Source organism: Diadema antillarum, unplaced genomic scaffold (genome assembly GCF_040938485.1).
Source record: "Diadema antillarum isolate AM-2024a unplaced genomic scaffold, OU_Dant_1.0 seq00000651_RagTag, whole genome shotgun sequence".
NCBI lineage: Eukaryota > Metazoa > Echinodermata > Echinoidea > Diadematoida > Diadematidae > Diadema > Diadema antillarum.
The window spans coordinates 983,555-997,419 of NW_027271564.1; the positions used below are offsets into that span (position 1 = coordinate 983,555).

Sequence of the window (13,865 nt, forward strand, 5' to 3'; positions counted from 1 at the left end):
CATTTTGTATGTTTAACAATACTTTACATTGATTGTACTGATTAACATTATCGGTTGTTGCAGTCTCTAACTCACATTTAAGAACTGTTTTGAAACACTAAGGCCGGGTTTCTATTTTCATTTGCAAATGGTAAATAATGCCTTTAAATAATACGTTGTTTGAACAATAAAGATAATTTCTTGTTGCTCTAAGCCCTAACCTTACTCCATTTAATTCAGACTTCTATGCCAAATACTCGAGTAGGCCCTGTATAAAAACAAGAAAATCTTCATGTGAAACAGGATACTTAGTAGACACACGAACACAAAACGTACACACACACACACACACACACACACACAGACTTGTATACATATACAGATATTGCTTATACACACACACACACACACACACACATATATATATACTGTTACGAATTTGCCCATGTAATCACTTAACAATGTGGTCTTCATGTTTTATGATCATGTGTATGCGATTACACGTGCACGATCGCGAATGTTTGTAAACACCACCGATTACGTAATCTCCTTTTGAGTCATTCGTTTCGAACCGCAGCCTTACACACTTCGCCCAGGTTGAGTTTAATGTTATGAATTATTAAGCTGGGCGTGCCTGACGGAATTTTCCATGTATGTAATAATGCTCATGTTAAAAATGCATTGGTCGCGTCAGTCGACAATCAGACTCCGGTTAGAGAGGACCGTTATAACTTTCTCAACGTCCCGTCCACGGTCTTGGGAGAAATTGCTTTCCCTAAGCTAAGTGTTCTGCAGACTGAGTTAAAGTACTAAACAGCAGGGTAATCCAGGAGAAGTCAACCTGCTTCTTGCCCGTTTTCCTTCGACAACGACGGCGTCGATAAGTTTTCGTTGACTTGGCCAGGCGAACCACCAGGCGGTCTGGAGCCAACGCCCACCTGTGATTCCTGTGATTGCTACACGGCGACTAGTGGGAGCCACGCCGAGGTCGATCCAGGGCGTCGAGACTGTGTGAGTGGCAACGCGCACCTGGCGGCCAACGCCCTTCTGCCCGGCGTAGTCGCGGAGCTGCAAGCTGACCTGAGTGAGATAGCGTCGCCTGCCGATTCGACGACGTCCCCGTGTATCGACAACGACGCGTTCTCCACGTGATATGATAGCGTCTGGCGTCGCCTCCCCGTCACGTCGCAGATGAGTTGGGCCCCGACGTTGGTTCTGTTAGGGTAAAACCCTGGCCAGGTATCACATAATTTGTCTTTGATTAACTTAAAGTTAATCAAGTTATCTTTTGTTGAAACGATCCGATCTAACATTCAATTGTTATGGTTAATTTCGCTATAATGTTTTGAACAATTGTCATTATTCCGGTTGGAAACTGATTGTTAAGTAAATTCCTAATAAAGATCCGGAAGATTTGTTCATTTCAATTCACTGAGACCGCCTTGCATTCATTTGTGTGAACTTGACCGTAACAAAGTGGGGGCTTGTCCGGGAGCCGAATTTCGCAAGCCTTATACAGTATATTACATTGTTCAAATTAGGTCTAAATAAGCTTGTTTTTGTGCTCCTGTTGTTCTACTGTTGCAAAGTTTGCAGTCAAGTTTTTATTGATGTGTTAAGTATTGTGTATACTGTGCCATATCTGGGGAATTTTCAGTGCAGGATTTTTTGGATGGGGATGTTTTTCTGCCAAAGATTAAACAGTTGAGAAAGGCTGAATTGAAAGAGGTGGCATGTCACTATTGTTCCAAGAAGGGACATGTTAAGACTCAATGTTGGAAGCTACAAGTACAACGGGATAGTAAAAAGCAGGGTGCCAAACCCGTACTTGCAGTTTTAGGAAAAAGAACTTGTGCTGCTATTTTTGTGCATGACCGTCTTGAAATAGTGTATAGAAATATTAACCCTGGAAGTGTAGATAACATGTCTGAGTGTTACCATGGCTTCTTGTCAAAGGGTATGGTTTCTTGGCAGTCTGATGACGGTTCAGTGCAGTCGGTGAGAATCCTGCGGGACACTGGAGCAGCACAGTCTCTCCTTGTAGGTGACGTGAATAATAGCCTGCTGATGGTTCATCTTGTGCTAGTGCACTGATACAGGGTATTGCTGGAACCTACGTTTCTGTACCTTTGTATAGGATACACTTGAAGAGTGACTTAGTCACTGGAGTTGTTATGGTTGGTGTGGTTCCCGGTTTGCCCATGGATGGGGTTGATTTGTTGATGGGGGATGATTTGGCTGGGAGAAAGGTCTCAGTCTCACCAATTGTGTCAAGTGATCCGGTAGTTGAACATGAAACTGAAAAGTTGCTTGATGAATTCCCGGATGTATTTCCTGTTTGTGTGGCGACAAGGTCACAGTCAGGTCAAGCGAAGCAAGACGAGGCAGATGATTTTGGGTCTGTAGATGACTCTGTTCGGTTGGCAGGAACGTTTTCTGCTAACTTCGATGATGTTTCCGCTCAGTCTGATTATGACAAGTTTTGTCGTTCTTCCCTGATTGCAGCGCAGCCAAAAGATCCAACACTCGAACGTTTGCTTCTTACTGTTGTTTCCGAGATTGAAGCTGCTAGTATGCCGGAGTGCTTCCACAGGAGATCCGGTGTGTTGATGAGGAAGGGGCGGCCCCCCTGATACACCGGCTAGTGTAAGCTCGCCAGTGGTATAGCGAATAGTGTTGCCAGTGAACTATCGTAGGGAGATACTGAGAGTTGCTCAGGAAATTCCCATAGGAGGTCACGTTGGCATTAGGAAAACTCACGCAGGAGTGTAGTTTTTCGTTAAAGCAAAAGTTAGAAAGGGAATATTAATTTTTTGTGTAAACGTCTTAAGTTTTAGACACACGGTTAGTTTCTTTCCCGCCATTTCCCTTTTGTGAGTGAAAAAAAAAGAAGAAGAGATAATTGAAATTATGAGAAATATTAGGTTGAGTTGCATTCCAAACTGGAAGGATTGAAATGAATTTCAAAGAATGGAGAAACGATGCTCAAATGTTTTGTTTTGTTTTTTGGTGGAAGGACATGATACCAACAAAAGTATTTTGCTAGGGAGACATGATTTGGCTAATGAAATATTAGGGTGTTTTCTTTAACCAGGAAACGTTTCCAGTAGTTACTCCACAAACTGTTACCGGTATTTGTATGGAAACATTATGTGCAAACATAATAGAGGATTTGTTATGCAGGTCTGTCACAACACAGACAGAATGTCAAATTTATTGCAAAGTGAAGAAATAATGTTGTAAAACGTATATGATAATGTTTCCGAGTTATTATAATCCGGACTGGTTAAATAACGTGTATTTTGTGTGCATTTGAGCCATTCTGTGAGTAGTTGCCTTATATAGTGAGTGGATACCCTAGGAAGTTCAGAAATAGCCGATGTTTGTTATTTGTTACAAATTATGCAGGATGATGAAGTTGAAATTTGTAACGTGTTTTGATATAACGAAAATATTGTTTCATAGCAACGAAAATATTACTTCAGAGCGATATTTTCTCTCTTAGGGGTGGGGGTGTTACGAATTTGCCCATGTAATCACTTAACAATGTGGTCTTCATGTTTTATGATCATGTGTATGCGATTACACGTGCACGATCGCGAATGTTTGTAAACACCACCGATTACGTAATCTCCTTTTGAGTCATTCGTTTCGAACCGCAGCCTTACACACTTCGCCCAGGTTGAGTTTAATGTTATGAATTATTAAGCTGGGCGTGCCTGACGGAATTTTCCATGTATGTAATAATGCTCATGTTAAAAATGCATTGGTCGCGTCAGTCGACAATCAGACTCCGGTTAGAGAGGACCGTTATAACTTTCTCAACGTCCCGTCCACGGTCTTGGGAGAAATTGCTTTCCCTAAGCTAAGTGTTCTGCAGACTGAGTTAAAGTACTAAACAGCAGGGTAATCCAGGAGAAGTCAACCTGCTTCTTGCCCGTTTTCCTTCGACAACGACGGCGTCGATAAGTTTTCGTTGACTTGGCCAGGCGAACCACCAGGCGGTCTGGAGCCAACGCCCACCTGTGATTCCTGTGATTGCTACACGGCGACTAGTGGGAGCCACGCCGAGGTCGATCCAGGGCGTCGAGACTGTGTGAGTGGCAACGCGCACCTGGCGGCCAACGCCCTTCTGCCCGGCGTAGTCGCGGAGCTGCAAGCTGACCTGAGTGAGATAGCGTCGCCTGCCGATTCGACGACGTCCCCGTGTATCGACAACGACGCGTTCTCCACGTGATATGATAGCGTCTGGCGTCGCCTCCCCGTCACGTCGCAGATGAGTTGGGCCCCGACGTTGGTTCTGTTAGGGTAAAACCCTGGCCAGGTATCACATAATTTGTCTTTGATTAACTTAAAGTTAATCAAGTTATCTTTTGTTGAAACGATCCGATCTAACATTCAATTGTTATGGTTAATTTCGCTATAATGTTTTGAACAATTGTCATTATTCCGGTTGGAAACTGATTGTTAAGTAAATTCCGAATAAAGATCCGGAAGATTTGTTCATTTCAATTCACTGAGACCGCCTTGCATTCATTTGTGTGAACTTGACCGTAACAATACGTATACCTCAAGGCCTATAAAAAGCAAATTGGTTTTGCAAGAAAGTGTAAAGATGAATAAGGATATAATTTATTTGTTTTAGAGTCTGTTATTCTTATTTCACGGCTTCAGGGAAATTTTGTTTTTAACTAATCACCCATTTTTTTTCTTTTGCCATTATGGTCAGCTTTCACTATCGACTGTCCCACCAGTTGTTAGCTGTATTTGAACCTCTCATTATCTGGATTATGAAATATCGTACTTTAGTATTTGCAATATTGCCTAGTGGTCGATTTGAAATGTGTCGAATGTCACGAGATCATACCCCTTTGAGATTCGAAATCTAGCAAGCACTCTATTGTGACGCAAGCGCGCAGTTGCTTATGACGCATCAACTGCGTCATAACCGTGAACAGTACAATGACACGCGCTGCGCATACCCTGTTGTGCACAGGGCGCGTATAATGGTATGCCATGGCAACCAGTTCTCTCCGTACAGAATGGACAGGTGCCATTACTTAAAAAAATCATGACAGATTAGACACTCCGGAAGGCGGATCCGCAAATGACGTTCAAAAATATAAGGGGAAATAAGTTAGACTTGGGAGAGTGATAAAGAAATAAAGAATAATGGCAAGCGCTGGAATATCACTTCCAGATTCAACGAATTCTCCGACCTCGAGTTTTATCAACACCCGTGGGCGGTAAGTAATTATGGTTAACACTATCAAAATCATATCAGCTTGAAAGCCGAGCAAGCTACCTATGTATAACTAGAATTAGTTGTAGTTTTTTAGCTGGTCTGTTTTGAAAGTTATAAGGATACTTTTAAAACATATCAAGTCATAGAATATTACGGATGTGTCGTATATAAATTGGTTTTGAATTCAAAGACATGCATTATACCAATATTAAATGATATAAAAATAAAGTTATGTTACACGTGAGGTATTACTGGAAACGTTAAATCTGATGATGGACTTACTTCGAAATGTTTTAAGATGGCGCTGAGACTATTTTGCGATAAACCTCTTCATTATGATGGAGGTCTCTATTACTATCCCTATGCTTCAGACCAAATAGGCCGTAAGAAGGTTTTCACAGTTTCACAGTTTTTAGAATTCCCCTCCGTTTCCAACAGTTTTGATCAAGTATTTGTCATGAAAGTAAAACATGGATCGTATTTCAGTTTACCGTATTATCCTTGATGTCATTGTTGTGTAGGTCTTGAGTCTTGATTATTCAAATGACTTAATGCAATGAAAATACGTTTTTGTCGGAAACAAAAAATAAAACCCGAAATAAAATGAAATGAAATGAAGTGAAAGTAACCGTATAGAGGATGTATATTCGCTTCGTTTTATCTTTTTTTCTATGACTACAGTTCAGTTCAGTTTATTTCTGCTTTCCGTTTTCATTATAATGTATAACAAAATTTGACGATGTATCATTAATCAAATGAATTTTGCGAACGATTTTTAGGTACGATTGTGTAATAAAAACGAATAGTGAAAATTATGTACAACAATATCAAATTGAAATAAAATTGTACGATAAGGAACCGTTCGTATTGAACATGTTGAATTGAATGTGTATGTACAATATCATATGAAATTGGAAATGCAAGGGACCATCGTCATAAGCAGATCGCAGTTGGGAAGGTGGCCCCGGATAAATTATAGCACAATAAATGAAATTATCTTAAAATATGATTCTATATTGGCATTCACGATGTAGTGTCATTGGTGATGTGGCGTCCGGATGGATTCCTGAGCTAACCAACTACCAGATAGATTACACACCGAAGGCCATCATCCTAAGGCAGAAACGGCCTACCTCGAGTCATCGAAAGAACAAGCCACATCCCAAGCATGTTGCCCATCTACGCAGGCTCACCAACGAGGTAGGGCAATATCACGAGAGAATAATTATTTAATAGGCAATATCATGTACATTGCACCAAGGAGTTAAGTACATGTATGTTAATTTTACTATCTTCTTAAAATTTTCTCAGATTGATGAACTTACACTGTAAAAACATCGGTGTTAGATTTAACACCATGAGTGTTAAATCTAACACCGATCAAACTTCAATAGAGGACCACACCTACAGGTGTTGAAATGTATTTTGACGGTGTTAAAAAGTGTTCGCCTGGCACTTCGTGGTGTTGATTTGACACTGTGGCTGGTGATATTTTTGGCACTGTGCAAGAGTTGATTCAATAATGACACCGCATGGTGTTGATTTGATGTTGGTGGTGTTAATTTCAATGGTATAACACCCGTTCAGCTTCAATAGGGGACCACGCCAACTGGTGTTACTTTATCGGAAAGTTCTTTATCGTTTTGTTGAAGTTCAAAATTAACAAGAAGTGCAGTAACTGAGAAACTATTCAAAAAACAATCTTTAATTTTGAAATGACACCCGGAGGTGTTAATCTTACACCATGAATGAGCACCGGAAATTTAACACCAGCTCGGTATTTCATATTTTTACACCGGACTTTTTGCAGTGTACTTGTCTTCAAGATAGGTTTTAGTCCGTTTTTGCATTAAGACTGTTGGTACTCAAACATGGTGTGTGTTTGGTTTATTCTGGTGCCCTTTTTCTGTTTTTATGTTTTTTCCCCTCTTACGACTATACTTCTCTAACTTATATTGCCATTGCTATTGCCGTTGTTACTAATCCTATACCCCTCATCCAAATACTTATTCTACTTCTACTACAACAACAACAACAACAACTACTACTACATTTACTACTATACACTATATACTGCTACCATATACTCCTAGTTGATACTTATTACTGTCATACAACAACACATTTACAATTACTACTACTATTATACTACCATGACTACTACTACTACTGCACAACTACTACTACAACTTATAATTCACTACTGTTACTACTTAACTACTATTACTATACTAGTGCTAAACACTACTACACTACTACTGCTACTACTACTACTACTACTACTACTACTAGTAGTACTATTACTACTACTACTACTTACTACTACTACTACTACTACTACTACTACTATACTACTACTACTACTACTACTACTACTACTATACATGGTCTGTTATTACCAGCTGTATCTCATATAGATCTCGCACTGCATAATCCCTTTTTTCTATATTATATTCATTGCTTCTTGTCCTGCTGTTTTTGCCGTGATTCCAGCCCGTCTGTACTGTGAAGACAATCATCACACACGGGGATCCTTCGAGTTCCAGCACCCACATCATGCAGTCCCTCATGAAGTCACAGTTCAAGCTACCGCCGGCCACACCGGGGCGCGCCACTCGCTTCGGCTGCAACAAGAACAAGAGCCTGGCCGCGTCTGGAATAGGTAAGAGTATGCTTCACATTACTGAAGAAAAATCTAAATACACCCTACCCCCCCCCCCTTCCTGAGTATGACCATAAAAGAAAAAGAGCATTCAATGAGAGTACCAGTAAATGAGGATATTGGTTTAGCAGTCCCATCCATTTCTAATACATATGTATCTTTAATTCCGTATTTGTCATAAAAGTAACAACATTGTTTCTTCACAGTTTTTTTCCTGATTACTGTACGGTGGCCCTTTTGAGTAATTTTGACAATTTGTGTACTGAACAATTCATTTCTTATAGCATTTTGTTGGAAATGCAATAAATGAAATGATATTATACAAAGTATGTGGAAATCGCTTTAACACAGAAAAATGATAGAAAGAGGATGAAAAGAATGATTCAATTCAAAATCTTATCTCAGATAATAAGTTCATTTAGAGATTCCTTTATTAAACATATCACAAATGAAACAGGCATTTTTTAATGAAAGAAAGGTATCATTCAGTGGGTTGAAAGGTCAGGTGTTATTTTCTTTTTGTTAATGTGTCTCCCTCTCCCTTTGCAAATTAAATTTGTGAAATTTACAGATCATCAGTTGCCCCGATTTTAACAAATTTATTTTGTAAAGGGAGACAAATTAGAAAAATTCCTACCTCCGGACAAAACGTGTTACTTTATTTTTGTCAGTTCGCAACTACTAGAATTAAAGTTTGACAAACACTTGAATGGAATACTTTAAATCCCTTAGATTGAGTCAGGGACCAATCCAAACGTTGGATTGAAGTTTTCAGTATAGTAGAGCCAGAATTTATACCAGTCTTATTCGATTGAAACTTTCAATGCAATTTTTGATTGGTCCCTGACTACAATCTATTAGATTGACTTTCAATCCGAGGGATTTAGAAAGAACCAATGGAATTCGAATCTGTTATCCACTGCATCTACTTTTCTTAGATGTTTGCTTAAATAGGCCAACAGGTTTGCAGTTGCGATCATACAAATATCTATAAAAAGGAGAAAACTGATGAAAACCTGTACAGGCATGCTAACCTGGAATCATTAAACTGCACATTACTTGAATATGAGACCATTCTCAAGCAAATAATTTTCACACAACAATAGATATATAATGTACTCTTAAATGAATCCCACAAGGATTGGAGCAATCATCCCCCGGCATTCCCACTGATTCCCACTGACCAGTTACTAGCCATCCCCTTTAACAACATAATAGTAACATCCCTGTCCTGGACCAGCATGATATTGTTTTGCTTTCCATATAGAGGGAAAGAACACGCATATATAAAACCAAATAAAAAGAGACAATCTTCTAAAGTATTATGCAAAATTAATGGAGTGTTGATAACATTGCGCAAGCAAAGATTACCTCATTGATCATATTGTTTTCAAACTTTGTGAAAGTTTGTGAAAGAAAACTTTCCCCCTTCCCTCATAGGTACCCACATAATACAGGTATAGTCTTTTGAGTGGATACCACCACTTTTTTTTTTTTTCGGAGAGTGTATTAATACGATTGTATGTCTCTCTTTGTGTGTGTGTGTGTGTGTGTACTGATCATATAGACATGAACATGTTGTTATCCCTGGCTTGCTATGAATATTCTCAATGACAGGCATGCCAGATTTTTCACATTTCTTTGTACATTCTGTTGAAAAAAAAGTGAAAAGAAGGCTTAAATTTGCATGTGAGTTTTGAATTTAGACTTTGTGAACTTTGTGAAAGTCCTTTTTGGCGTTATTCAAGTGTTCTCTTTTTTTATTGTCACAGATATATGTAAATGATAGATTATCTTTTTTTTCCGTATTGTAAAATTCATATCAGAAAATGAGATGAATAAACGAATTGAATTGAATTGAACTACATGTATTCTTCCATCGCTCCGCCATCCTGCTTTCTTTCCACCAGTACCCACACCGAATGCACTGGACAAGGCGAAGGAGGAGGAGCGTCTGCTACCTGCTTGTGCTAAGGTAAAAACAAACAACCATTGTATGAAACCTGACGTAAAACATACGAACTGACAAACGAAATCCCGCCCAATAATCAAGAAATCCAACAAACGTAAATACACACATGCACCCCTACTGAAAAGTTAAGAGCAAGAATACGGATTCTTTTAAGCCGTTCTCCACACTGTTGATATTCAAACTCCGTATTGTTTGGAAGGAGCCTGATTAATCAACTTACACAATGTGCTGACGCAGGCTCGTGGGCCTCTAGAAATTCTCATTCACGTCAGTCTATTGTGTGGTTAATGTGGAATATTATGCAGGATCTGCGTATTTGATCTGTAGGTGTATAATGCGTTTGCATCTTGCTCGATATGCAGATATGTATACATCCTTAGACAATATCATATAACTCTCGCACACTTTAATGTGTATATCTGTAAGCTCACATACAAAATATCTGATACTTGTAAAATAACAACGAGCATGCACGAAGTTGTGATGAAGAATATTGCCTATTTTTGTATTATCTTTCTCCGGGTTTTTTTTTTTTTTTTTTGTTGATGGTGGTTAGCAATGTTTGATCGCAGATATCTCAACTTAGCTAAAATGGAATTAGCTTTTTTTTTTGCGATAAAAAACCCTTGAAACATTTTCCATTATCTTCTTTCTTTTCTCTTCTGTACACATCAGTCAAATTTGGTGGGGAAATGGACTTTGACACTCATGTAGGCATTATTTTAAAAGAAGAAGAAATGCTCTTGTAACAGTCAAACTTGTTTATAGCGGCCACCCAATGGAGACAAAAGTAGTCGTTATAGACCATTGTAGACAGGTTTCCGCTATAGACAAGTTCTTTAACATGCTTTCTCTCGAAGGGAATCGTTTTGAGTGGTTGCATATGGCGGGTAGTCGCTATAGACAGGTAGTCGCTAACACAGGTTTGACTTTACTTTATTTTGTGTGTGTGTTTTTTTTCTCCTATCAGCATACAACTCTAATGACAACGTCGAGTCCGTTCCAGTACGTACCGAGAAAACGAAGAATCACTCCGAAAGTTCTGGGTGCGTATCAGACACAGTATTCTACGATAAGGTTAACCACTACACAAGCGGAGTAAACCCTCGTAGAATGTCAACATTACCATTATGAATATTTCCTTGAATTAAAAAAAAACCGAGAAATATGAAGGATTTATCCATCTATCTGTAACAATACAATAAGACTATATAAAAAATAACGATTTCCCTTTTCAATAACGTTTGACCATGTAAAATTCTATCAATGTTGGTATATAATCCCATTTCGAATTGTCATCTATGTAGTGGTACATGGAAAGCTGTAAAATGATAGATATATTCATGGGAATTCATTTCTAGTTGTCGTTGTTTTGCTTCTTTCACTATGTCAATTTCTTGGAGATACATAAATAATGTAATGCAAGAGCAATATGATGTTTCAAACATGTCAAAGACACCCTTTGTATTGGATTAATTTGCGATCACAATGAAATTGACTTCAAGGAAGTCACCACTTTCATCGTCATCATCATCATCAACATCACCATCATCATCATTTTCATCACCAAGGTGATATTATCAATGTCAGCTCTCCAGTGACAGGTTCACCACATTTAATCACCATGATCATTGTCAAATTCACATTCACCTAAATCATCACGGTTTCCATCACCAACATCATCGTCACAATCACAGCGCAGTGTTCATTACAAGTGTTATCATCATCATCATCATCATCATCATCATCATCATCATCATCCTAACCCTAACCATCACTAACATCAATCACATCTTAATCCTTCCAGACGAGAGTATCGGGATACTGAAGCATCCGTTGCCGGATAAGACCCCGATTGGGAAACCACGACCACCGAGGAAGACGTCACGACGGCTTGTTGCAAGCGCGCCCTCTACGACACTGCAGGTCCGTACCACACTCGGTAGCTAAGTGTTGTATCGATGAATCCATTTTCATCGGTGTTCATAGCACTGTAACTTATAGGGCTCACACCCGTAAATACAGTGGAATGTCCCAGACCCCTTCACAAATTCGTACCAAAGATACCAAAATAAATGAAGAAAAAAATTAATCAAAAATCAATGATGTAGTTTGGCAAAAAAACTGAATAGCTGTAGATATTGAGTATGAATTCCTCTACAAATTGCATTTTGGTTGGAAGATGAAAGCTTTTCTGGTGGAATTTGAGGGGACTATATTTCATTGGGTACGTGTACGGAAAATGGGTGATTTTTTGAGTGACAAGAACTCGTAGTCTGGCTTTGCGGACCCCTGGGCAGAATTTGGACTGAAGAATCCACCCTGAAAATTTGATGGATGAAAGGGTATATCTCACTTATCCAGGTTAGTGAAGCTGAAACACATCATTTATCCCAACTATTTTACAGAATTTTTTGAAATTTGATTTTTAACACACATCTCTATGGGGAAATATTTATGGGTGTGTGCCCTATAGAGGCCGTAACTATGGTGGGGGGGGGGGGGGGGGGGGGGGACTTAAAAAAAAGAATAAAAAGAGAGCACTTCCAACGGGTTAGGCAATGAGCTAGGTGCGTTGCTACGTCAGGGCAAAAGTTATCATCTGTTAGGCATACTTACCCCCCGCGTTACAAGATTAATTACCATCGATGAAAGCGGTACCCAAACCGCATTGTGCAATACTTTGTGTTAACTTTGAATACGTTCTGCTTAAATCAGTCAGGCAATTCATTCATTTATCAACCATACCAGGGTATTTGTATGTTTATTTGCTTTCAACAAATTGTAGAATACATTACATGAATATCATTTAAATGACATGTAAGACCCATTATGAGAAACATAATTTTTGTCAACATTTTGGTCAAGGAACGAAGAATTTAATTTACTATAAAACACTGCACTCCAATCATAACGAAAACGTATATATTCAAATTCATGCTACAATGGAGTTAGAATTTATATCCGCAATTAGGATCTATTTATCTTGATTTACATTACTGTTCGGCTAACGACATTTCGGTATACAGAAAGAAGACAAAATATTGTAGCTTTCAAGGAGCCTCCATTACAGACATAGCGAAATATTATACACGGTAAACTTGAATCCATTTCTGCATCCACTCTTCCAACTCTTTTTGGACTTCGTTTTAAGGGGAGTCGCCTGTAGATTCATGGTGTAACATAAACAGGAATATTATCACTACTATAATCAGAACGTAGATAATGAAGATCTCCAATATCTTGGGAAGTCTTCCGTCTTATCCAAGTTACTAAGTACTAGGTTCTTGTAATAATCATGGCAATGAAAGTTAATTTCTGAGCGACCGTGAGCTCTAATATCAAAAGAAGTATTTCCCAAGATTTTGAACGTGGCATGATAAATGTACGTAATGGAATAACTCCTTAAATAATTGTGATGATCTGGATAACTCTCCGTTGTGAGATTTAGGAAGGATTATTCTTTTTGAGAACATCCTTCATGTCAATTGTAGGTTTCAGGTTTACACAGTAAAGGAGTGGTCTGCCAGGGGTACAGCTCCGAGCTCCCCCCCCCCCCTCCCCTGTTTGCACTACGAATCAGGACATCACCTACCATTCAATATATTTCATAGCACTGTCACTTTTTACAACAATTTCTTGCAGGTATCCACCTTTGACGGCGGGGCACCTCCGGATTACAACCGCACAATCACGGGGCGCAAGCGGCCCTGGCGGCCGGCCGTTCCCGGCGGCATTCTCTGCATACCCGGCTACATGAAGCAGTTTTAGAATCGTGGCTGAAAAAGACGCTATACCATGGCAACTCAACTTTTACACGCATCCTCTTTAAACTGGAGCACGCGGTGATAATATCTTCGAATCACTTGACAGCCAGTTGATTTAAATTCATTTCGATGTGCAATATGTGAGCAGTCAAACATGAACAGTTTTGAGACTGATACAGCGTGCTGTAGTTCCCTATCTTATTTCAAAGGACGGGAACAGTGCGTCATTTTTTTGCTTTG

The 13,865-nt window shown here is 39.2% G+C and overlaps 1 protein-coding gene across 1 annotated transcript; it reads left to right on the forward strand.

The window, feature by feature from the left end:
- The first annotated feature begins 5,151 nt into the window (after nt 1-5,151).
- Nucleotides 5,152-13,629, forward strand: LOC139736522 (uncharacterized). The gene is made up of 7 exons (XM_071647272.1): nt 5,152-5,225; nt 6,259-6,424; nt 7,718-7,886; nt 9,797-9,861; nt 10,829-10,904; nt 11,666-11,784; nt 13,504-13,629. The coding sequence occupies exons 1-7, from the start codon at nt 5,152-5,154 to the stop codon at nt 13,627-13,629; spliced, it is 795 nt and encodes a 264-aa protein (XP_071503373.1).
- The last annotated feature ends 236 nt before the right edge of the window (nt 13,630-13,865 follow it).